We start from the raw sequence: 27,209 nt of genomic DNA, 5'->3' as shown, positions 1-27,209 counted from the left end.
CCATTCACTTCGATAGAGACTATAGCAGCAATTGAAGAATTATAAGAACAAAGTAAGTATTTAAATATTGGTGTTTGTAGTTTTTAAAAAATTATTTAAATGTAGTTTTAATATTTTTCTTTTTCTAAATTTGGTTTCAATGACTACAAATATTCAGATTATATTTTTTAGCCTTTTATGGATACTTCTGAATAGATCATAAGACCATAAGATATAGTAACAGAATAAGGCCAATCAGTACATTGAGCTTGCTACACATTCACTTATGCTTGCGTTATTTTTCAATCCCCTTCTCCTGTCTATTCCCTGTGACCCTTAATCCCCTACCAGTGAAGAACCTAAGAAAGCCAAAGATATTCAGAAGTATAAAAATGCTTTACAGCTTTGAAAGTGGGGAAACGTCAGTGGATTCAGCTTTGCCAATTGTCAAAGTTCCTTCGAGGATGGGGCTCCCTCTGGCCCACCCCCTTGAACTGTTGGGCTCTAAGTCAGTCTCAGACAAGTTAGGTGCCAGGAGTATGGCAGGAATTTTAATGAGATCAAGTGTAAAAGTGCCACATATTGGCATGAAAAGAGAAATGATGAACTGATACAATTTAGAAGTGAGTGTAGGAACAGAGAGGCCTGAGTGTACGTGTGCAAGTTGGGGAAATGGTTGATAAAGTGTATGTGATCCTCTGCTTCATAAACAGTGGCAAAGAAGGCAATAAAGAAGTTACTTTAAGCCATTAACCTCATTATGAGACGAATGTTCAAATCTGTTCTCTGCACTTCAGTAGGGACACATGGGTCCAACAGAGGATTTAGGAGAAGTTTCATGATGATTCCAGGAAAAATAGTTGCAGTTACAAGGACAGATGAGAAGGTCTAGGAGATGTTCTCCTTGGAGCAGGGGAAACTGAGAGGAAATTTATTTATGCAGATTAATACTCAATAGATTATGTAAGGTAAATATAGAGAAATTGTCCCCAATGACAGAGTTAACCAAAAGCCAGAGGACACAGCTTTAAATTGACTGACTGCCTTTTCTTAACACTTCAGTTATTACCTAGAATGTGCTGACTGAAAATGAGAGGGGTGCCAATTCATTTGTGCCATTCTAAGGGAAATGAGAAGCATCTAAAGGTTTAAAAGATGGGCAAAGCGCACAAAATGCTGGAGAAACTTAGCAGGCCAGGCAGCATCTATGGAAAAAAGTACAGTCGATGTTTCAGGCCAAAACTCTTTGGCAGGGCTGGAGAAAAAAAGCTAAGGAGTAGATTTGAGAGGCGGGGGGAGGGGAGAAAGAAATGCCAGCTGATAGGTGAAACTTGGAGGGGGAGGGATGAAGCAAAGAGCTAGGAAGTTGATTGGTGAATGTCTCTTTCACCAATCAACTTCCTAGCTCTTTGCTTCATCCCTCCCCCCATGGAGGCCATGGAAAAAAGGAAGAAAGAAAAAAAGGGGGGATGGAGGAGCACCAGAGGGAGTCGGGATAAGGCCATACTTAGGTTGGAGGAACAACACCTTGTATTCCAACCAGATGGCATGAACATCGATTTCTCAAACTTCCAGTAATGCCTCCCCATACTTCACCATTTCCCATCCTCTTGTCCCTCCCTCATGTTATCTTCTTGCCCGCCCATCACCTGCCTATGGTGCTCCTCCACCCCCCTTTTTTCATTCTTCCATGGACTTCTGTCTCTTTCACCAATCATCTTACTAGCTCTTTACTTCATCCCTCCCCCTCCAAGTTTCACCTATCACCTGGTGTTTCCTCTCCCCTCCCCCCACCTTTCAAATCTACTCCTGCTTTTTTTCTCCAATCCTGCCAAGTTTTGACCCGAAACATTGACTGTACTTTTTTTTTCCATAGATGCTGCCTGGCCTGCTGAGTTCCTCCAGCATTTTGTGTGTGTTGCTCGGATTTCCAGCATCTGCATCTTCTTCATTTGTTAAGAAGATGGGGGTGGGATTATACAACACAAAAAGAACCACGATTAGCTGAATCATCTCCTTCAATGCTGTGATAATGTATCAATTCTTTAATGGTGCAGTAAATGTAAAACTGGTGTCAAAATTAATGTACTAAAGCTGTCATTTGTGCCTTCATACTCTGTCATAGACACTGTCAATAAAGAAATGCCATCCTGAAACAGCAACCAGGATCAGTTATTCCCTTCCATCTGCACACTCAGGGGCTACTCCAATCAATGTAGCAAAAAATATCCATGAAAACACATGGTTAGCATTACTAAATTAAAAGATAGTTATATTTAACTGATTTATTGGAAGATTATGAATGCATCACTGGTAAAGCAAAAACCAGGCCTCAAGAACAAAAGGGAAATTGTAAACTGATGGTTGATGCATTATTGGAACCATATATTGCAGTACTTCAGTAATTCCACAAGGTGGCACATGCTAATTAACTGATCCACAGAACTGAATCCTTGTCAACTAAGTCACATGACCAAAACATTCTGTTTCTTACAATCGAGCTATTGTTAAAGTTAGCTGCTGTTATATACAATGATCATGAAGTGCCATAATTCAACAGTTTGTGATTAGTTTAAACTTCATGTATGTATTTGTGGAACAAATTTTCATCAACATGTGAATTAGAATAAATTTTCAGTGTGAAACATGGTAACAGGAATTTATTTTCATACCCTAACCCCCATCCTCGCTCTCCCCTCCCGTACGACCACCCTTCCTTCCTTCCAAACCCAGCTTTGGTCCTGACTGACACATACATTTTTCACCATTCTGTTCACAGTTATGATAAACAAAAAACCTGTTAGGACTGAGATAGACCAGAAGACGTAGTTGTAAATACAAATTAAATAAAATTTTACACCATTTCTGAGTATAATTGTAGAATTCAGTTAGAAAGCAATGCTAATGTTCTGAATAATGCTTAATGACACTTTTAATATACACTTTGCTAAGTATAGGACAAAGTTTATCAGAACAAAATATTTATTAAGAATCACTACTTGAGACCTAGTTTATTTTTGTAGACTATTCCACAGCACAGGGCAGCTGTTGCAGAAACTCTTGAGCTCAACTGGACTTACAAGGCTATGAAAAGTTAGTGCTGCCATTGCGATTGTATAGAGCTTGGGGGGAAGTGGAGGAACAGGTGACGGGATCAGCTGTGTTGAGCAACGTCCAGCTCAGTAAGCTGCCCTGGACAGAACAAAAAACAAATAGAAAGGTTCATGGATTGTTTGTATTTATCATCCAGTACACAAGAAGATAAGAAAGTGGAAGTTGTGCTACAAATGTAGAGAGTCAAAAATCAGCCTTACCTGGAGACAATGCCAAGCTAGAGACTTTCATTGCTAGTGGGATTGAATTTAAGAACAGGGAGGTTATGCTGCAACTGTACAGGGTACTTGTGAGGCTGCACCTGGAGTACTGCATGCAGCTCTAGTCTCCTTACTTGAAGAATGATATACTTGGTTTGGAGGTGGTTCACCTGGTTGATTCTAGAGATGAGGGGTTTAGACTATGAGGAGAGATTGAGTCACCTGGGACTGTACTCGCTGGAATTCAGAAGAATGAGAGGAGATCTTATAGAAACATATGAAAGGGATAGATAAGATAGAGGCAGGAAAGTTGTTTCCACTGGTATGTGAGGCAAGAACTAGGGGACATTGCCTCAAGAGACGAGGGAGTAGATTTAGGACGGTGATGAGGAGGAACTGCTTTTCCCAAAGAGTGGTGAATCTGTGGAATTTTCTGCCCAATAAAGCAGTGGAGGCTACCTCAGTAAATATATTTAAGGGAATGTTGGACAGATTTTTAGATTGTAGGGGAATTAAGGGTTATGGGGGGGGAAAGGGGTAGGTGGAGATGAGACTGTGGTCAGATAAGTCGTGATCTTATTGAATGATGGAGCAGGCCAGACAGGCCAGATGCCCTATTCCTGCTCCTATTTCTTATGTTCTTATGCCATGTTAAAATGTGGGTCTCTACATTTTAGGGAGAGTTTATTGGATTTGGAGGGAGAGTAGCAGAGATTTATGAAATTTAAACCTAGAATTCAAGAGTCAAATTACTGGCTACAGAAAGCGTTTACAAGCTGTGATACTTGCCAAAGGGGGTGTTACTAATTACTGACCATGCTGGGTGCCCAAACTTTTGCTTCGGGCCCTTTTCCTTATTTGTTATTTTGAAACTGTAAAAGATGGAAATAAAAAAGTAATCTTGCTTAAAATATTAAAAAAATGTTTCATCTTTAACTTTATGACTTTTGGAGATCAGTTCATCTTCTACTCACTTAACTATTCACAGTAACAGAAATTTTGACCAGGGTGCCCAAACTTTTGCATGCCACTGTACATGGCATGTTTTAACACCAGGATTGCTTTCCCTGATGTTTTAAAGGGAGAGTGAATTGAAGTTTTAAGATGTTGAAGAAACTGATGACCTGATGATGTGAACAGAATTTCCATCTGCTGGGAAATTTGGGACTATGGTGGAGATAAGGAGGGTGGGGGATTGGGGTAAAGATGGGGATATGGGGTGGCAATGGTGTAATTTTATCAAAAACCTGTGCCAGGCCTATCTGATATTACAAAATGATTCTATGTGCAAAAGTTTGGAGTACCCAGCTACAAATGCCAAATTATTTTATTTCACTTGTTAGTTTTAAATCTGAGACTGTATGACTTTTGTTTAATAAAAGATCATAGGGGGCATGAGAGAGAATTGGGCATAATCACAGAAAAGTCATACAAAATGCTGGAGGAACTTGACAGGTTCGAGAGTATCTATGGAGAGGAATAAGCAGTCAGGGACGAACAAGCAGGAATATAGTAGCCAGGATGTGGGATATAAATTACAATAGGAGACAGGAGGCATATAAAAAGGACAATGTTACGAAAGTCATGGGGGATTTCAACATGCAAGTAGATTGGGAAAATCAGGTTGGTGCTGGATCTCAAGAGAGGGAATTTGTAGCATGCCTACAAGATGACTTTCTAGAGCCCACTAGGGGAAATGCATTTCTGGATGGGGTGTTGTGTAATGAACTAGATTTGATTAGGATACTTTAGGTAAAGGAATCCTTGGAGCAACTGAACCTAATATGACAGAATTCATATTGCTGCTCTGACATCATACACTAGCAAGGATGATGGCAGAACAGCAAAAGCTGGCATTTCTGGAGGCAATTCGAAAGACAGAGACGAAAAAATATTCAAATGAGGCAACCATGGTTGACAAGAGAAGTCAAAGGCAGAATAAAGAGCAAGGGGATAAGACATGGAGAGAACAGGACCAATCAAGTGTGACAGTGGAAAAGTGTGTATGGAACCGGAGGAGATAGCAGAGGTACTTAATGAATACTTTGCTTCAGTATTCACTACGGAAAAGGATCTTGGTGACTGTAGGGATGACTTACAGTGGACTGAAAAGCTTGCACATATAGATATTAAGAAAGAGGATGTGCTGGAGCTTTTGGAAAGCATCAAGTTCGATAAGTCACCAGGACTGGACGAGATGTACCCCAAGCTACTGTGGGAGGAGAGGGAGGAGATTGCTGAGCCTCTGGCAATGATCTTTGTATCATCAATGGGGGTGAGAGAGACTCCAGAGGATTGGAGGGTTGCAGATGTTGTTCCCTTATTCAAGAAAGGGAGTAGAGATAGCCAGGAAATTATAGACCAGTGAGTCTTACTTTAGTGGTTGGTAAGTTGATGGAAAAGATCCTGAGAGGCAGGATTTATGAACACTTGGAGAGGCATAATAGTCAGCATGGCTCTGTCAAAGGCAGGTCATGCCTAACAAGCCTGATTGATTTTTTTGAGGATGTGACTAAACACATTAAAGGTAGAGCAATAGATGTAGTATATATGGATTTCAGCAAGGCATTTGAAAAGGTACTCCATGCAAGGCTTATTGTGAAATTAAGGAGGCGTGGGATCCAAGGGAACATTGCTTTGTGGATCCAGAATTGACTTGCTCACAGAAGGCAAAGGGTGGTTGTAGACAGCTCATATTCTGCATGGAGATCGGTGACCAGTGGTGTGCCTCAGGGATCTGTTCTGGGACCCCTTCTCTTCATGATTTTTATAAATGACCTAGATGAGGAAGTGGAGGGATGGGTTAGTAAATTTGTTGATGACACAAAGGTTGGGGGTGTTGTGGATAGTGTGGAGAGCTGTCAGAAGCTACAGCAGGACATTGATAGGACATCGTTCCTACGTGCTTCAAGGCCACCACCATCATCTCCATGCTGAAGAAGTCTTCAGTGTCCTGCCTCAACGACTACCATCCCGTTGCACTCACATCCATTAACATGAAGTGTTAAGAGGGGGCTCGTCATGAGGCACATCAAGACCCTGCTGCCCCCCTCACTGGACGCCCTGCAGTTCGTGTATCGTCTCAACCGCTCAACAGATGACGTCATAGCGATCACTCTCCACCAGGACAAAAAAGACTCGTACGTTCGAATGCTGCTCATTGACTTCAGTTCAGCATTCAACACAATCTTTCCTCAGAAACTGATTGGAAAGCTGAGCCTACTGGGCCTGAACCCCTCCCTCTGCAACTGGATCCTAGACTTCCTGACTGGGAGACCTCAGTCAGTCCAGATCGGAAGCAGCATCTCCAACACCATCACACTGAGCACGGGGCCCCCCAGGACTGTGTGCTCAGTCCACTGCTGTTCACTCTGCTGACCCAGACTGTGCTGCAACACACAGCTCGAACCACATCATCAAGTTCGCCGATGACACGACCGTGGTGGGTCTCATCAGCAAGAACGATGAGTCAGCATACAGAGAGGAGGTACAGCAGCTAACGGACTGGTGCAGAGCCAACAGCCTGTCTCTGAATGTGACCAAAACAAAAGAGATGGTTGTTGACTTCAGGAGGACACAGAGCAACCACTCTCCGCTGAACATCGACGACTCCTTCATACAGATCGTTAAGAGCACTAAATTTCTTGGTGTTCACCTGGTCCCTCAACACCAGCTCCATAGCAAAGAAAGCCCAGCAGCATCCCTACTTTCTGTGAAGGCTGAGAAAAGTCCATCTCCCACCCTCCATCCTCACCACATTCTGCAGAGGTTGTATTGAGAGCATCCTGAGCAGCTGCATCACTGCCTGGTTCAGAAATTGCACCATCTCGGACCGCAAGACCCTGCAGCGGATAGTGACGTCAGATGAGAAGATCATCGGGGTCTCTCTTCCTGCCATTACAGACATTTACACCACATGCTGCATCCATAAAGCAAACAGCATTGTGAAAGACCCCACACACCCCTCCTACAAACTCTTCTCCTTCCTGCCATCTGGCAAAAGGCACCGAAGCATTCGGGCTTTCACAACCAGACTATGTAACAGTTTCTTCCCCCGAGCCATCAGAATCTTCAATACCCAGTGCCTGGACTGACACCAACCTACAGCCCTCTACTGTGCATATTGTCTTATGTATTATTTTTGTAATTCCTGGTCAGACCTCACTTGGAGTACTGTGCTGAATTCTGGTCGCCTCATTACAGGAAGGATGTGGAAACGAACTGAATGCAACTAAATAAGTTGGAAGGAGAGAAAAGATGAAAAATGAAAGCTAGCCAATAATATAATATGGATTCCAAATGGTTTCTCAGATATATAAAGAGTAAAAGAGAGGTGAGAGTAGATATCAGACCTCAGGAAAATGACATTGGAGAAGTAGTAATGGGGGGCAAAGTAATGGCAGATGAACTGAATAAGTATTTTGTATTAATACTCATGTGGAAGACACTAGCAATATGCCAGAAATTCAAGTGTCAGGAATCTGAAGGAAGTGCAGTTGCTATTACTAAGGATAATGTGCTTGGGAGACTGAAAGGTCTGAAGGTGGAAAAGTCACCTGGACTAGATGGACTACAACTCATGGTTCTGAATAGATTTCTGAAGAGATTGTGGAGGCAGTAGTAGTGATCTTTCAAGAATCATAAAATTCTGGAATGGTTCTGGAGGAATGGAAAATTGCAAATATCACTCCACTCTTTAAGAAGGGAAGAAGGCAGAAGAAATGAAATTTTATGCCAGTTAGCCTGACTTCAGTGGTTGGAAAGATGTTAGATTCTATTATTATGGATAAGGTTTCAGGGTACTTGGAGGCACATGATAATATAGGAGGAAGTCAGCATGGTTTCCTTATGGCAAAATCTTGCCTGTCAAATCTACTGGAGTTCTTTGAAGAAATAACAGACAGGATAAACAAAGGAGAGTCAGAGGATGTTCTTTACCCCAATAAGAAGCTCTGGATGAACAAAGAAATCTGGAATTTGCTGAGAGCCAGATCAGAGGGACTCAAGTCTGGAGATCCAGAATGCCACAGGAGATGCAGGTATAATCTCCAGAAATCCATGTCACAGGCGATGTGGAGATTTCGAACTAGACTGGAATCAATGAGGGATGCTTGACAACTGTGGCAGGGTTTTGAATGGAATAACCTCCTACAAAGTTAAATCTTGCAACATATAAGACAGCAGAGCTTCACTTCCAGATGAACTCAATGCCTTCTATGCTCACTTTGACCACCAGAACAGGGAGGAACCATTGTGCACCCCCATGTCTCCTGATGATGATTTGGTCTCAGCATTAGGTCCAGACTATCACCCAGTGGCACTTACACCCAGAGTGATGAAGTGTTGAGAGAGGCTGGTGCTGAAGCATATCAGCTCCTGTCTGAGTGGCAACTTGGATCTGCTTCAATTCACCTACCAAAAGAACAGGTCTACAGCAGATGGACAGCAAAGATGCATACATCAGGATGATCTCAATTGATTACAGATTGCTATTTAATACCATCATCCTCTCAAACTAATCTGTAAACTCCAAGACCTGGACCTCAATACCCCATTGTGCAATTAGATCCTGGATTTCCTCACTTGTTGAACCCAGCCATTTCAGATTGGCAAAAACATCTTCACATTCTCCATCAGCACAGGTGCACCACAGGGATGTGTGCTTACTGTCATGGTCCAGTCCGTGAAGTCCAGATTCTGGTTCACAGTCTGATCCATTGTTCCTTATTCCAGGTTTTCTAGTTTTCCCTTTTTCTGTTGGGTGCTCTAATTAAGGCAGCTGATTCACATTTTGGGCAGGCTATATAAATAGCTCCTTGGTTCAGCTTCAGTTGCTGGCTGGAGTTGGCTTGACTGGAAGCTGGCTGTGTTTTGCTTGATGTGTGAGTGTGTTTTGGAACCTGTTGAGGGAAAGAAAGTGGGGAAGGAATGGAAATTGCTGGGAGGGGGTTGTGTGGGTCTGGTAATGGTAGACAAGATAAGAGGTGGGATTGAGGGAAAGAAAGTGGAGAAGGAGAGGGACAGAGACTTGGGACCAGAGGTAGGCAGCTGGGGAGAGGTGGATTATTGTGAAGGGAAAAATAAAGGGAATGAGGAGGTAGTGAGGGGTTGGATGAATAAAAACCAAGACAAAGGGAATAAAAGAATAAGAAATGATAGTGGAGAAAGCTCTGAAAGTGAGGAAGATGAACAAGCTCAGAGAGGAGGTGTTGTCATAATTAGGTTTAATGAGAAGGCTCAGGGACATATGAAGAAAATTAACCTGTTTGTGCTAACAACAACTCTGACAAATAAGATAGGGAAAATAGTATTTGCAAAAGTCCTTAATGATGGCAACTTATTGGTAAGATGTGTGAATGAGGAACAACTTGAGAAAGCACTCAAGCTAAAAGAGATAGGAAAATGCAAGGTGGAATACACTGGGAGGGTGGGAGCACAAAACAGTGGTTGTAAAGGAGTGATCACAGGGATACCAATGAATATAAATATGGAGGAGATAAAGAGGAATATCAAAGGAGGGAAAGTAATGAATGTTCAAAGACTGAAAACAACAAAGGAGGGAGTGAAAAAGGAAAGTGAATCAGTATTGATTGAATTTGAAGAAGAAAGAGTGCCAAGGTAGGTGTTCCTGGGTTTCATGAGTTACCCAGTAAGGGTGTATGTGCCAAAGCCACTGAGGTGCTATAATTGTCAAAGGTTTGGACACGTGGCTAAAAACTGTAAAAGGCAGAGGAGATGTGCTAGATGTGGGGGTGATCATGAATATGGAAAGTGTGGAACAGGAGTTCAACCGAAATGCTGCAATTGTGGAGGAGCTCATAATGTTGCATATAGTGGGTGTGAGGTTGTGAGACGGGAGACTAAAATTCAAGAAATAAGAGTGAAAAGAAAGATCACTTATGCAGAAACTAAGAATGTCAAGAGAACAGAATAATGTTCCTAATGAACAGGGAGCAATAGGGATACGAGAGATGCAACAAAGAACAAATGACAGGATTTATGTAGACAAAAAGGCTCTAGTAACATTCATTGCAGGAGTGATTAATAGTACTGCTGAGGTAAAGTCAAAAAGTGACAAAATTCAGCTGGTGGTAAAAGTAGCAGTAAACCATTTAGGGTTAGTAGGACTGATGTGGGAGGAAGTGAGGGAGAACCTCAGTAATCAGTCAAGCCAGGAAGTGTCATGTGTTGGTTAATACTAATTATGGTGATTCTTTTACAATGGAATGCAAGGAGCTTACTGGCCAATAGCCAGGAATTCAAGCACTTTATTAAAGAAATGGTTGTAAAACCAGATGTAGTGTGTATTCAGGAAACTTGGTTGAAACCAACTTTAGACTTTGTGGTATATGGGTATACAATGATAAGGAAAGATAGAAATCTAGGGGGAGGAGGGGGTTGTGCTATGTTAATCAAGCAAGGTATACCATATAGGGTACTGGAAAAAGGAGATGATCAGGAATACATAGTGGTGGAAGTGTGGGAGAGAGGGGAGGGAGTGGTTATAATTGACTACTACAATCCATGTAAAAGGTTGGATTTGGACAGCCTATTAAAGATACAAGGACAAAACAGACATAAGGTAGTGTGGTGTGCAGATTTCAATGCTCATAGCATAATATGGGGGGTATCAGATTACAGATCCAAATGGAAAGGTAATTGAAGATTTGATGGAAGAAAGGGATTTGGTGTGTATGAAGGTAGCGGCACAAGGATAGATATAACAACAGGAACTGAGTCAGTGTTAGATATTACGTTAGTGTCTAATACCTTGGCTGGCATTAGTAACTGGGGAGTTTGGACTGCTTCAACAGTAGGCAGTGATCACTACCCAGTTTTGTGTTCAGTGGGTGAAAGAGTTGAAGTAAGACTAGGTGGCGGAACCCCAAAGTGGGTGTTTGAAAAAGCTGATTGGGGTAAGCTCCAGAAGTTGAGTGAAGAAGGGTTGACAAAGATTGATATTTCTGGAAATGTAGATGAATTAAACAGTCAGGTGACTTCAGCAATTATCATGGCAGCAGAAGGATCTATACCTAGGAGTAAAAATAGGATGAATAGAAAACTGGTACCATGGTGGACAGGGGAATGTTGTCAGGCTGTAAAAAAAACAGAAATAGAGCATTCAGGCTAGTTAAAAGAACCCATAATATGCAGCATTTGGTTCAATATAAGAAAGCACAGGCAGTGGTGAGAAGAACTATACGTCAAGCTAAAAGGGCAAGTTGGAGGAGTTTTTGCGACAAGGTAGGAAGAACAACACCTGTGGGAGAGATATGGGGAATGATTAAGAGGATGGGTGGAGATAGAAGGGAATGGGAATATCCAGTAATGATATCTGAGGAGGAAACTGCAGTCTCCAGTAGGGATAAGGCTGAGGTCATGGCCAAGTCATTTGTACTGATACACAGTTCAGAAAATTTGTCTGAAGAAGGGAGAAGGGAAAGAATAATGAGCCAACACCCAGGTGTGTTAAGCAGGAGGGAAGGAACAGATGATATAATTGATGATCCATTTACATTAGCAGAAATGGTGAGAGCAATAAGAGATCGAGACCAACCTCCCCAGGGAAAGATCTGATATGCTCTGTGATGCTTAAAAAATCTAGGAGAAGGAGTGCTCTTGAAGTTGCTGCATTTTTATAACAGTGTGGGAGGAGGGAAGATTACCAAGTGCATGGAAAGAAGCAGTAGTAATTCCAATAAGGAAGCCTGGCAAGGATCTGTCAAAACCCACTAGCTACAGACCAATTGCATTAACATCAAGTATATGTAAGATAATGGAAAAGATGATAACAGAAAGGTTATCATATGAGCTTGAGAAAAGAGGAATGCTGGCAAGTTATCAGAGTGGTTTTAGAAAGGGAAGGAATTCCATGGACTCAGTAATTATGTTAGAGACTGAAATAAGGAAGGCCCAGGCAAATAGAGAGTCAGTAGTGGCAGTGTTCTTTGACATTGAAAAAGCCTATGATATGATGTGGAAGGAAGGATTATTAATTAAACTGCACAAGATGGGGGTTGGTGGGAGTTTTTAATTGGATTAAAGATTTTTTGTTTGGTAGAAAAATTCAAGTTTGGATTGGATCAGAATTATCAAAACAGTACATAGTGGAAAATGGCACACCTCAAGGTAGTGTGATTAGCCCATTACTTTTCATGATTATGATCAATGATGTCTTCACAAAGGTACCAGTGGATATAGGTAGGTCACTGTTTGCAGATGATGGGGCCTTGTGGAAAAGAGGCAGGAACATGGACCATATAATCAGGAAACTACAAGATGCAATTGATGAAGTGGTGGAGTGGGGTTATGATTGGGGATGTAGATTTTCAGTAGACAAAACTCAATCTGTATTTTTTACCAGGAAAAGGGTTGAGGTAGGGAAGAAGTTAAGGATGTATGGGGTTGAATTAGAAAGGGTTGCATCGTTTAAATTTCTGGGAGTTATATTTGATTCATGATTAACATGGGCAGACCATATCAGGAAAGTTGAGGAGAAATGTAAAAAAGTAATAAATGTGATGAGATGTTTGACTGGTAGGGAATGGGGAGCAAGTTGTTCAGCTTTGAAGAGAATGTATGTGGCTTTAGTAAGATCTGTATTGGATTATGGAAATATAGTATATGGATCAGCAGCTAGGTCTCTTATAAGGAAACTGGATGTGATTCAGGCTCAGGCCTTGAGAGTGTGCAGTGGGGCTTTTAAAACGTCACCAGTGTCAGCCCTACAGGTAGAAATGGGAATAATGCCTTTGGAACTAAGAAGGATGCAACTGATGGCCAACTACTGGGCTAACTTGTAGGGGCACAATGATTCTCACCCTACTAAAGGAGTGTTGCAGGAGTGCTGGGAAAATGGGAGGTTTCAGAGGGATACCTTTAGTCGGGTAGGGAATGATATCGTGAAAGAATGTGGAGTATTTGATCTGAGGATAAGTCCTTCAGTAGTTTATCTGGTTGTAGCTCCATGGAAGCTTGTATGGCCTGACATAGACTGGCATTTGTTAGAGGTAAAAAAGGAAAGAAAGATATAAAACAGATTTGGTAAATGCATTTAACTGTCATGTGATGGAAAAGTATAGCGATTATACTCATTTATACAGATGGTGCGAAGGAACCTGCAACAGGAGTGACAGGGTTTGGGGTGGTCATACCAACAAAAGAAATTGGAATCAGCAGAAGAACATCTAATAAGTTAGGAGTGTTTACAGTGGAGATGCTGGTGGTGTTGGTTGCGTTGCAATGGGTGCAGAAAGCCAGACAAGCCAAAGCATTGATATGTTCAGATTCATCCTCAGTTCTAGCAAGTTTAAGGTCTTTTCACACAAACAGTTGGCAAAATGTACTTTATGAAGTCCTTCAGTTAGTTACAAGAATTGCAAATCAGGGAGGTCAGGTAAAATTTCTATGGGTTCCAGCACATGTAGGGGTGAAGGGGAATGAGAGGGTGGATGAGTTGGCAAAGAGGGTGTTAAAGAAAATGTGGAAATGCACATTAGTATCAGTAAAGCAGAGGTTAAGTGTGTAATCTGGGGAAGAAGTCAACTGAATGTGGCAACAAAGATGGGACAGGGAGGGGAAAGGGAGGCATTTATATCAAATACAAAAGAGTGTTGCAGTTACTAGGGTAGGAAATGGAAACAGGAGAGAGGAAATTGTGTGGACTAGGTTAAGGCTGGGGCATTGTGCATTAAACAAAACATTGAAAATGATAGGGAAACACCAGACAGGATTGTGTGAGGAATGTCAGGAAGAGGAGTCAGTAGAACATGTAGTTTTGTGTTGCAGGAAGTATGGGATACAGAGATGATGAGAAATAAATTAAGGGAGTTGGGGATGCAGGAATTCACATTAAAAGGGTTACTGGGCATGGGTGAGAGAGCACAAGTCCGGGTATTTTTAGCGTTTTTAAGGGGTACGGGGGTTTTTTTTTAATAGAATATGACGAATAAACAGGAATAGGATACTAGGATGGTCAAAGATGGGAGGGTGAAGTGTGTGTGTGTGTCCATTAAGCTGGATGCCAACCGCTGTAAAACAAGATACAGACAGACAGCTTCAGTTGCTGGGGTACAGGTTTTTTATATAGAATATAATGAATAAACAGGAATAGGATACTAGGATGGTCAAAGATGGGAGGGTGAAGTGTAGGTTTGTTTGTGTGTGCGCGTGCGTGATTGGATGAAGATTTAGAATGTATGTCTAGTGCATATTCTGGAGCAGAGGGTGGTGGTAATGCATCATTAAGCTGGATGCCAACCACTGTAAAACAAGAGAAAGACAGGCAGCTTCAGTTGCTGGATTGTTCCTGTCTGAATCCATTCTCTGCCCCTTCCTCCTGAAGCCTTGCCCTGCAACCAGTGTCTGAAGCCTTGCCTTGCCTTGCCTCACCTTGCCTATAACCCTTGCCTGCACTGCTGTCAAGTTCAGCTGCCAGAGCAGGATAAGGAAATTTGTTGTTGTTTTGAACCATCTGTGTCCATGCCTTTGCTAGGTAAGTCTGGCTGCTTCTTGCTACCTAGTGTTGAGAACTGTCTCTGTGTCCATACCTTCGCTAGGTAGGTCTGGCTGTTTGCTGCTACCTTGAGTGAAGATCTGTCTCAGTGTTCTGTGTATGTCCCAGCCCTACACCCTGCTCCCTAGGAGGGGTCCTAACTCTGTGTAGAGCCCTGGCCCCAAGTCCTGTTCCCAAGGAGGGGTCCTGGCTTTGTGTTCCATGTCTCTGCATTTCTGTCCTCAAGTCCAAGTCAAGGTTTTGTGTGCCTCGTCCTGTGCTGGAGTTCCCTCATCTTGCCCAGGAGTCTCTTATTCTGTACTGTAGCCTCGCCTAGTCCTGTCTCCCAAGACCTCATCTTGTCTTTGCCTAGTTCCCGAGCCTGAGTCAAGACCCAGGATCTGGGTCCTCATCATGTCCTCGCCTCGAGGAGCCCAAGCCTTGTCATGTCCTTGCCTCATTCCAGGGTCCGAGCCCGAGTCAAGACCCAGGTTCTGGGTCCTTGTCCAGTCTCTGGCTCGGAGTCCAAGCCCAGGCTCCTAGTTCCCAGTTCCTAGTCCTGGTCCTGCTTGCCTAGCCAATGTCCCAGCCCAAGTCTGTGTTCGCGTCCCAGCTCTCTAGTCAAGTCCTGTTCCTAGTACTTCGGTGTCTGTGTCTTGCATTTGGGTCTGCTCCGAGTGCCCCACTTTATGACACTTGCCCCCCTGCTACTCACTTTATACCTGTGACTGTGTGGCTAAGTACAGTTCCAACAGCATATTCAAGTTTGTTGATGACACCACTTTTGTGGGCTGTATCAAAGATGGTGATGAATCAGCATACAGGAGGGAGATTGAAAATTTGAATGGTGTAATAACAACCTCCCACTCAATGTCCATAAGACCAAAGAACGATTGTAGACTTTGGGAGAAGGAAACCAAAGGTCCATGAGCCAGTAATCATCAGAGGTGGAGAGGGTCAGTAACTTTAAATTCCAGGGTGTCACTATCTCAGAGGACCTATCCATCATATAAATATAATTGCAAATCAAGCACTATAGTGCCTCTACTTTCTCAGGGGACTGGAGATTTGGCATGTCAGCATAAACCTTGGCAAACTTCTATAGATATGTGGTGGAAAGTGTGCAGTCAAACTGCATTACAGCTTGGTATGGGAACACCAATGCCTTTGAATGGAAAATCCCACAAAAGTGAATTTAGCCCAGTACATCATGGGTAAAACACTCCCAATCATTGAGCACATCTACAGAAAAGCAGCACACATCATCATAGATCCTTACCACCCAGGTTATGCTCTTTTCTTGTTGTGGAAGGTACAATTGCCTCAGGACTTTCACCACCATGTTCAAGAACAGTTACTACTCCACAACCATCAGGCTCTTGAACAAAAGGGGATAACTTCACTCGTTCTACTTCTGGTGTTCCCACAACTGATGGTCTCACTTTAAGGACTCTTCACCTTGTTATTTCATGTTTGATATTTATCGCTATTTATTTATTTTGCATTTGCACAGTTGTTGTCCATTCATCCTGTTTACGGTTATGGTTCTATAGATTTGCTAAGTATGCTGCAGAAAAAGAATCTCAGGGTTATATGTGGTGACCATGTATGTACTCTGATAATAACTTTTACTTTGAACTTGGATTTTTGGGAGGCCTTTGACAAAGTGTCACACATGAGACTGCTTAACAAGAGCCTGTGTTATTACAGAAAAGATACAAACATGAATATAAAATTGGCTGACTGGCAAGAGGCAAAGGGTGGGAATAAAGGGAGCCTCATTTGGTTGACTGCCAGTGACTAGTTGTGTTCCTAAGGGGATGGTTATGGGACCATTACTTTCAAGTTGATATATCAAGATTTGAGTAACTGAATTGATGGCTTTGTGGCCAAATTTGCAGATGATATTAAAAGAAGTGGAAGGGAAGTTAGTGTTGAAGAAGCAGTGAGTTTGCAGAAGGACTTAGAGATGTTAGGAGAATGGGAAAAGAAGTGGTAGATAGTTGATAGATTCTTGATTGGGTGGGTCATCAAAGGTCAGGGGAAGAAGGCAGGCAAATGAGGTTGAAAGGGATATAAAAAGATTAACCATGATGGATTGGTGGAGCAGACTTGATGGGCCAAATGGCCTAACTCTTCTATATCTTGTCTTCTGGATGTTTTGGGCCAAGACCTTTTACCAGGACTGCTTCACGGTCTTATGGAAACAATGACTACTTGTTCATTCCCATAGATGCTGCCTGACCTACTGAGTTCTTCCAATATTTTGTGTATGTTGCTTAGAATTTCCAGCATTTGCAGAATCTCTTGCATCACAGGAAAATCTTGATCTCTAAATGACAAAACATGTTTGGGGAACAACTGTTCCACGTTTCCTAGATTGCAATAAACAGTGAAAGATGCCATGATGGAAGCATTCCTTAATTATGAAATACTGACAGTAATGGACTGTACCTGTAGAGCATCGCAATACCACGCTGCTTCTTCTGTGGAAGATTCTCAGGTGAGTCGGTCAATGAATCAGAAAACATTTCTCCAAATAAAGAATCATATCATCCTCTAATGAAGAAAATCAGAACAAAATAACGCAACTGACTAGCAGCTATCTCACACAAAATTATCATCTACGATATTGTGATAACTTCTTAGAAATGACACAACACAACAAAGAAATAGCACAACATACTAAATCTCAGAACTGTTTATAAAATTTTCAAGTTTATTTCCAACAAATAGCACAAATATGAATGTTCATTTAAATAAGATCAAATAGCTATTTGCTCCTGCTGTATTCCTCCAATGCTAATCAGGGCCATCTTACTGAAGGAACAGATGTGAACTATCCCACAGGTATTCCTCAGCTCTGTGTAATTACAAAAGTCAAAATTAAACAAGGCAGTAAACCAGGTGCCCTCCTTTATCTTAATCCTGTGGCTTCCCCTTTGAATGAGATCATTTTTGTCAAAAATTCATTCACTTGCCTCTCACCTTGCTGTTCTCGAGAATTTATTACTTCCCATAATTATTAAACTTCCACCAAATCCATTTGGTTGTGCAAACTAAATAAATGATATATATATATATGCAATCTCAAGTTGAAACTATCTTATTCAGAACACCAGACTAGAATTACTTCTATAAATTGCAACTGGTATTAAAATGGATTGCTTTAATTAAATAGTAATGAATCTTTTGACAATATATCAGTTGGTGAGTGCATTAATAACACTAAGAACTTAATTCAAAGTTAGCAGACCACTTTCTCCAAATAGCTTCATCCTGAAGTTCTGTGATGTAATGAACTAATTGATACAATTATTTTTCTAACAAATCTGGATAAACCATTCTCAGTTGCAGAGATTTTTGCAAACCAAAAGCCATGTGGTTGAACAGGTGAAACTTAACATCTGGATCCCATGGGGGTGATGAGTAATTAAATGAATTAAAAATATTGATCTGTGTCTATACATTGGTATTTTGTTCATGTACCTGCATGCCCCTGTGCTTTATAAGTGCTCTCTGATGTGTATGATGTTATCCCTCGATAGAGAAATATTTTTCCGTTTACAGCACAAAGTATTCCCACCTCAGGGTTGATGTTGGTGAGCAGTGCTGTAAACCTTCTAAAGAAACAAAATCTGTAATTCACTACTACCTCATCACTATCTTTACCTGCATCCATTCTCCTGCAATACTCATTAACCCACAATTACTTCCTGGGCGCTGCAGAGGGATATTTCAATTTTGTTTGAGCTGGCTTCTTGAAATCCTTTAAGAAAGCTTCTCATATAAGGATCTAGTATATGATGAATAAACTCTTCTTGGGCTTCCAGCCAGTTAGAGGCATCAATTCTAGCTGACGTTTTGATGACAAATTCTGCCATCTTCATTAGGGATGATGCCTGGGCATGTTAAGTCTGGTGGTAGTCATACCCCTGTCATCCTTCCCTCCTGATTGGTTAGTACTCACCCAATCAGGTTTCCGCTGTCCTACCTTGTTTACAATCAAATTCCAGTTCTTAGTGAGACTTGTCATTGTTAAAACTCTTTCCCTCTAGTTTTATTTCAATGGCTTCCTTCAGGTGGTCCCAAAAGCCATCGGAGTGGCACAGGAGTTTTGTGCTGTCAAAGTCAATCCTATGGCCATCACAAATTCATTGTTCTGAAACCACTTATTTCTCTGGGTAACCCAAAAATTCATTGTTCTGCTACCACTTATTTCTCCAGGTAACCCAAAAAAGATGTACCTTCTGTGCTCCTTGATGCAGGTTTCCACCATGCATCCTATCTGGCCAATATACGCTGCTCTACATTCACAGTGAACCCTGTAAATGCTGCTGTCCTGAGTCCCAGGTCATCTTTGACCTGCATAAGCTGTGATTTGAACTTCCTTACGGGCTTGTGGATGGTATTAATCCGGTATTTCTTCAGCATTCTGATGATCCTTCCAGAAACTATGGAATTATAGGGAAGGAAGGCAGTAACAACAAATTCCTCCTCGTTGCTAGGTTTCCTGGTTTTCCTGTCAGCATTTTTAAGGGCCTGATTTATTTCCTTCACTTTGTAGCCATTCTGTAGGAACGCCGTGCGTAATCATCTCATTTTCTCATGAAGACTCTCAGGGTCCAAAATAGTTTTTGCACGGTTAATCAAAGTAGAAAGAACCGCTGTACATTGGGAGGAATGATGGTGGCTGTAAGTAAGAACGAGAATTCGATTGTAAGCAAGGTGGGACAGTGGAAACCTGGTTGTATGAGGACTAACCAATCAGGAGGGACAGATGACAGGGATAAAAATACCACCGAACTACGCATGCCCAGGAATTATTCCTGATGAAAATGGAAGAGTTTGTCATCGAAATGTCGGTTAAAGTACACAGCTGGACATCTGAAAAGAGTTCATTCGTTTCTCCTAAAAGTCTGTTACAACTGGTCAAAATTGTTAATTTCAAAATTAATACTCCACGGGGATGACTAATTTTGCTGAAACAGAGGAATGTACCTCAATTACAGAGCTAAGGAGGGGGGCACATTCAAAAAAAATCTCCAGAGATGGATGTTGGGACCCTACTCTATCCCATGGGTTCAGAAACTCAATCCAAATTGCAAAAGGCAATAAACTGGAAAGGATGTGAGTGCAGCCAAACTTCTCACAGCTTTGTTTTGAGGCCTCATATGTGGTGCCATGTCAAAGGCCTTCTGAAAATCCAAGCAAACAACATCCACTGACTCTCCTTTGTCTATCCTGGTTGTTATTTCCTCAAGGAGTACCAATAATTTGTCAGGCAAGATTTTCCTTTAAGGAAACCATGCAGACTCTGCCCCATTTTATTATGTGCTTCCGAGTACCCCAAAACCTTAGCCTTAATAATCGATTCTAAATTCTTACTAACCACTGAAGGCAGGCTATCAGGCAGGTTTACTAAAGCTGTTGGGAGTGGTTTAAACTAATATGGCAGGGAGATGGGTACCAGTATGACACAGCTGAGGATGAGCCAGCAGGTTTACACGTAGATGATGGGTGTAACATGACGTAAGGAAGGACAAGCCAATAACTGGGTACAAATGCAGACAGAGCAGAGTTAAATTGTACCACAGAGACAAAATTCAGAGGTGAAGAATGCAGGACTGAAGGTGTTTTATTTAAATGCACGTAGCATTAGGAATAAGGTGGACGAACTTGTGGCGTAATTACAGATTGGTCAGTATGACATTTGGGCCACACTGAGTTGTGGCTGAAAGAAGGCCATAGTTGGGAACTTAACATCAAAGAATATACTTTGTATCGAAAGGACAGGCAGGAAGGCATAGTCAGTGGTGTGCCTCTAAGTAAGAGATGGAATTACATCTTTAGAAAGAGGTGACAAAGGGTCAGAGAATGTTGAATCTTTGTGGGAGGAGTTAAGAAACTACAAGGGTGAAAAAACATTGTGTGAATCATATATAGGCCTTCAAATATTAGCCAAGATCTGAGGTTGAGATTGCAAATGGAGGTGGAAAAGGCATGTAGTAAGGGTAATGACACAATTGTAATGGGGGACTTCAATATGCAGGGGGATTTGGAAAATCAGGTTGGTATTGTATCGCAAGAGAGGGAATTTGTTGAATGCCTATGAGCATTTGGCAGCTTTGGGCCTGTACTTACTGGAATTTAGAAGAATGTGGGGGAGGGGGGGGGGGCGGGGATGTCTCAATTAAAGCTTACCAAATATTGAAAGCACTAGGTAAGGTGGATGTGAAGAGGTGGGGGAGTCCGGAACTAAAGGGCAGAGCCTCAAAGAGGTAAGGAGAAATTTTTTCTAGCCAGAGAGCAGTGAATCTGTGGAATACTCTGCCGTAGACAGATTTGGAGGCCAAGTCTGTGGGTGTATTTAAAGCGGAAGTTAGTTTCCTGATCAGTCAGGGCATCAAAGGATATGGCGAGAAGGCAGGTGTACGGGGTTGAGTGGGATCCAAGATCAGTAATGATGAAATGGTGGAGCAGACTTGATGGGCTGAAAGGCCTAATTCTGCTCCTATGTCTTATGTTCTATGGTCTTATAATTTCCTGTCCTTTGGTTTAGAGTGGACTGTCTCTTTAAGATCACTAAGATTCTTGAAAGATCACTACTAATGCCTCCACAATCTTTTCAGCTATATCTTTTATAACTCTGCGGTGCAGTCCATCTGGTCCTGACTTACCCACCTTCAGGCTTTTCAGCTTCCAAAGCACCTTCTCTTTAGTAATAGTGCCTACGCTCACTGCTGCCTCCTAACACTCAGAATTCTGGCATGTCACTGGTTTCTTCCACAATGAGTACTGACACCAATTACTTGTTAGGGGCATCCACCATTTCTTTGTTTTCCATTACAGTATTACTTTTTCAGCATCATTTTCCTGCAGTCTGAGGTCTAGTCTTGCATCTCTTTTATTCTTTATATGTCTGAAAAATCTTTTGGAATCTTTTATATTAATGCCCACCTTACCTACCTTCTGGTGGCTTTTAAAAGGTTCCCAATCCTCTAGCTTCCCACCAATTTTTGCCCTATCGTATGCTTTTTTTTGGTTTTTAAATCTGATTTTGACTTCACTTGTCAGCCATGGTTGCCTCATCCTGCTTTTAGAAAACTTCTTTGAAGTGAAATGATCCTGCACCTTCCAAATTGCTCCCTGAAACTCCACTCATTGGTGTTCTATCATCTTCCCTGCTAGGGTCCCCTTCCAATTAACGTTGGCCAGCTCGTCTCTCGAACACCGTTGCAGGAAATTAAAATTTTTAAAAAATGCAGATACCACAAACCTAAAATAGAGATTCATTCAATTGTAATACCAATACATCCAATTTTAACTTCTCCCTCTCAAACTGCAGGGTAAATTCTATCATATGATCACTGCTGTAATTGTGAAACCTAAGGTTTGCTTTACCTTATGCCCACAGATCAAATCTAGTTCATTACACAGCACCAGATCGAGAATTGCCCTTTTCTCCAATGGGTTCAACTGCAACCTGCTCTTAAAAAAAATCTCATACACATTCTACAAATTCCTTTTCTTGAGGTCCAGTGAAATTTTGATTTTCCCATTCTACCTGCATATTAAAATCCCCCATGACCACTGTAATCTTGTCTTTCTAGCATGCTTTTACTTTTTTTCCTAAAAGAAGTTCTCTAAATTTTTAATTTTTTAAAAAATTATTTCCATTTTATAAAAAATCACTTTTTATTGATTTAAAAGGAGCATAAATACAATCGAGGAGAATTATTTCAAATATATATATCAGTAACAATATAAACCGAGATTAAGATGGGCATTGTTAAAATCATAGATATTATTAAACTAGTATAAAATATATAATTATAAAATGAAAATAACAATTCTCATCAGTTTATGAAGAGGAAAGAAAACTAACTCATGTTGTAATTTGTATCCCTCATCCTGACCACTGTTCAAAAGCCTGTAGATACAGTAACTCCCATCAGGGCTTTTTTTTTCCCCACACTTGCAGTTTATTATCTCCACCCACAAGGATTCTACATCTTTATAAAGAGGAATCAGCAGACACAACAACTATATGGTACAGTCAATGTAGATTAGTTATCATTCATGCCATGTGATGTAGAATGTGGGCACTTTGGTTAACAATGCACAAGGGCAACATTAATTTCAGAGAATGTAATTACAGCAAGATTCATAATCCAAAATGGCTTTCAATGTAGGTTAATTATAAAGCCTTATTTCAAAACACATTGAAGATATTGTGTGTACTTTGTGATTCAAGTGTAATAATCACTATAACCTCTTTTTATCAGAGGGGCCTGAGCTTCAGAACAAATACGCTTGCACCAAATCATGAAGATTTGTCCCAAATATCTGACTCAGAAAAATAAGATCATATGTAGTACATACCTAGTTTATTTCTCAAGATCAGCCAATCATCTACACCAGGCTCCACAAATATCTTCTGCTACACACTGGCTAGCACCTTCCTGAAGTACATCCAGCAACATCTTGCTAAGCAGCTGTTACCAAGGAATCCACATCTCAGATTACTGACCATAGGCTAATACATTCTGATACTGAAGGCGCTGGTGGGCCTCCTAATAGCATCATTGCCTGCATCTTTTGAGTTTATTTATATGAACAATCTGTGTCACTTTTCTCACTTTAAATTGATGCAATACACACTTTTCTGACATACCAGGCTCTTAGTCCATCAAATCTACACTAACCATTGAGTGCCTATTTACACTAATCCCACATAAATCCCAAATTATTCTTCTCACTTTCTCCTCAACTCTCCCCACCTTCTACCACTCATCTACACACCAGGGGAAAATTACAATGGACAGTTAATCCAGATCATCAATAAAACTTCCCAGAGCCAAAACGCTGGAATGTTCAGCAAAACAGGTAGCATCTGTGTAGGGAGAAATACACGTATGATTTCTTATCTCACACAATTTCTTATTTTTTAATTGCTTTCTTATTTTTTTCCCAGCAGTACTGAGAAAAATAGGAGATCAACCATATTTTAGGTTCTAAATTGAAATGATCTTATACTTAGCCTGGTGTACAAAATTTCTCTAGGCAGATATTTTCAGTCAGGGTCCAGGAATTGTTCTTGAATTCCATTATTCAATATTGATTTCATTTCACGATAATAATACTCTGATAATAAAGCATCAGGTCATTTCAAATTCCTGATGATTTGGCATCTGACTATGATTAGTCTGGATGGTCTGTTGGAGTCCAAAGTACAAGTCAGCACACAGCCAGAGCTGGACTGAGAAGTGTAGCTAGAGCCAAGCTCCGGACTGTGAGCTGGAACTCCAGAGTTGAGGAACTTGCATAGATTTGCAGCTAAAACCAAAGTTTGGGATGCTTGTATGTTTCCCAATATCTTGTTTGATGCTTGTTGGTGCCTGAATACGAGTTACATCCATTAGCCGAGAAAATGTACTGGTCTCACCCCTGTCAAGTCCCTAGGGTGCTGGATTAATGTCATTTTACTGTAACTGTTTTATGGTACACGTTATCTCTCATTTTAAAAGCTTTAAAGTTTTTTTTTACACACAGAGTGTGGTGGGTGCTTGGAACATCCTGCCATGGGTGTAGTAGAGGCAGGTACATTGGGGCACTTAAGAAACTCTTAGATAGGCAAGTGGATGATAGAAAAATGGAGAGCGGTGTCGGAGAGAAGGTTAGATTGGCTGTAGAGTAGGTTAAAAGATCAGCACAAATTGCTGTAATTTTGTATGTTCTGTAGGATAATTGGTAGATAACATAATTCTACTAACAGGTGTCTCCTGTATCTGCCAGCTCAAGGTTTCAGAAGGTAACCACCCAGAGCATCTTTTTTCCCATTTTGCTATCATAAGATCTCAGATCTCTCAGCCACGCAGGATCTTTGACCTCGTTTGGCCTCCCTAAGGATCTCTGACCTCCCCTTTTACCACAATTAATAGTAAAATAGTATTAATTTTCTTCAATTTCCCCAGGATTTTCCACAACAGATCTGCAAGTATTTTAAATTAATCCTTCATTTTAGGTAAGGCATGTGATGGCTCGCCCACGCAGCAAGCGAACTGGCTCCAGCAGTCACGGGCGAGTCCACAGCCAGCGGCAACCGAGAGGGTTCTGAGTGCAGGGCAGACCTCGGCCCGGAAGCCGATGTCACTTCTGCTCTGCAAAGAGCGGGCGATGCTGGGAGCGGGACTGAAGCACACGTGGATTTTAAAGCAGTGAACAGTTCAACCAGACCCTGCTCGACTCAGTGTGTTGCTTTCACTCGTCGTGTATCAGAGTGACTACATTGGTGACCCTGACGGTTCAACGGTATTTGGATCCAGCATGAACAACTCAGCTCTGCAGAATGCAGTTTCCCTTAAACTGCCAACCTTCTGGACCACTCAACCCCTGGTCTGGTTCAAGCAAGCAGAGGCCCAGTTCCAGATCAGGCAAATTGTCTCAGACGTCACCAGGTATTACTATGTGGTGGGTGCCCTCGACCAGGAGACAGTGGGCCGCGTTATCGACTTTCTGCATCAGCCCCCGGCAACAGACCGGTACGAGGTACTCAAGGCCCTGTTAATCCGCACATTTAGTCTCTCCCACCGCGAACAGACTGCGCGATTACTGCATATGGATGGCCTGGGTGACTGCGTGCCATCAGCCCTGATGAGTGACATGCTAGCACTGGCAGACGGCCATAAGCCTTGCCTGCTTTTTGAACAGATCTTCTTGGAGAAAATGCCAGAAGACATCTGCCTCCTGCTAGCAGATGAAGACTTCAGAGACCCGCGCAGGGTGGCTGCCTGCGCGGACTTGCTTTGGTGTGCCAAACAAAATGGTGGACCCACCATCGAAATTAATGCTGCGGCACGGCTGAAAGTCAAGCCCTCCCACACCCCAGCAGTGGAGCACGTAACACCCACACCAAGGGACGGCACCACTTCTGAGTCTTGGTGTTTTTATCATCAAAGGTGGGGTTCTGGGGCCCACTGCTGCCAACGCCATGCTCATTCCAGGGAAACGCCAGGACCAGCCGTCGCTGATGGCTATGGCCGCTGGTCACCGTGATAGCCTCCTCTATGTTTCGGACAAGCACTCCGGGCGTAGATTCCTGGTGGACATGGGGGCGGAAATCAGTGTCCTACCCACCTCGGGCCATGATACCCGAACTACAAACGTTTGTAGAAGAACAGGACCAGAACTTATGGCAGCCAACAGCAGCACCATCCGCACCTACGGCACAAGAACCATCCTCTTGCAGTTTGGTTCCATCTGCTTTACATGGACACTTACGCTGGCGGCAGTATCACAGCCACTGCTGGATGCGGACTTCCTCTGTGCGCACTGCCTGCTTGTGGATTTGAAGGGACGACGACTGGTTGATGTGAAGATATTCCAGTCTTTCTCCCTCGGTGAGGGCAGGTTACCGGCCCTGCACCTGGACTCCGTCACTTATTCTGACAAGTTCGCCAGAGTGTTATTGGAGTTCCCACCTATCATCACACCGCAGTTTTCCTCAACAGACCACAAGCACGTCGTGATGCACCACATCCCCACACAGGGACCTCCCCTTCATGCTCGGGCCTGCAGGCTACCGCCTGACAAGCTTCACCTCGCGAAAGAGGAACTCAAGAAGATGGAGGAGATGGGGATTGTGCGGTGTTCCAACAGCCCATGGTCCTCCCCATTCCATATGGTGCCCAAGCCTGTGGGAGGGTGGAGACTGTGCGGCGACTATAGGACACTGAATGACGCCACCACGTCCGATCGTTATCCGGTACCACACATCCAGGACTTTACGGCCAACCTGCACGGGGCGCGCATCTTTTCGAAGATTGACCTGGTCCGAGAGTATCCTCAGATCCCAGTCCATCAGGATGATATACCCGAGACGGCCCTCATTACCCCCTTTGGCCTGTTCGAGTTCCTCAGGATGCCGCTCGAGCTCAAAAACGTGGCGCAGACGCTCCAGCGCCTGATGGACGCAGTAGGGCGAGATCTGGACTTTCTGTTCATCTTCCTGGATGACATACTTATCGCGAGCTGCTCCCGCCAGGAACATCTAGAACATTTACGCTTGCTCTGCCACCGCTTAAGCGACTATGGCCTGGCTATCAACTTCACCAAGTACCAGTTCGGCCTACCCGCCATCAACTTCCTGGGACACAGGATCGACCGCCATGGAGCTGCACCCCTGCCGGCAAAAGTTGAAGCCATCCGCCAATTCGCCAGACCCAGCACTATTAAAAATCTGCAGGAATTTATTGGGATGGTTAACTTTCATCACCGTTTCCTGCCCTCAGTGGCTCGGATCATGCGGCCCCTTTTCGGCTTGATGTTGAAAGAGGTCACCTGGACAGAGGAGGCGACAGCAGCTTTTGAACAAACCAAGAACATGCTAGCAAACGCCACGCTCCTGGTCCACCCCCCAG

General features: G+C 42.5%; 1 protein-coding gene across 2 annotated transcripts in view; it reads right to left on the bottom strand.

Moving 5' to 3' along the window:
• The window catches only part of kcnab1a (potassium voltage-gated channel subfamily A regulatory beta subunit 1a), a 426,617-nt gene that overhangs the window by 396,646 nt on the left and 2,762 nt on the right, over positions 1 to 27,209 (bottom strand). Inside the window, exon 2 of one of the 2 annotated variants that reach the window (XM_072255366.1) lies at positions 17,242 to 17,346. The exons of the other annotated variant lie outside the window; for it this stretch is intronic. Coding sequence (XP_072111467.1) covers positions 17,242 to 17,318 — 77 coding nt within the window. The 5' untranslated portion in view covers positions 17,319 to 17,346. The remainder of the gene's footprint in view (positions 1 to 17,241; positions 17,347 to 27,209) is intronic. 2 annotated transcript variants of the gene reach the window in all.

The sequence above is a fragment of the Mobula birostris genome, chromosome 4 (assembly GCF_030028105.1).
Source record: "Mobula birostris isolate sMobBir1 chromosome 4, sMobBir1.hap1, whole genome shotgun sequence".
NCBI lineage: Eukaryota > Metazoa > Chordata > Chondrichthyes > Myliobatiformes > Myliobatidae > Mobula > Mobula birostris.
The sequence above is the reverse complement of the archived record's forward strand: the minus strand, read 5'-3'. Positions and strand labels throughout refer to the sequence as shown.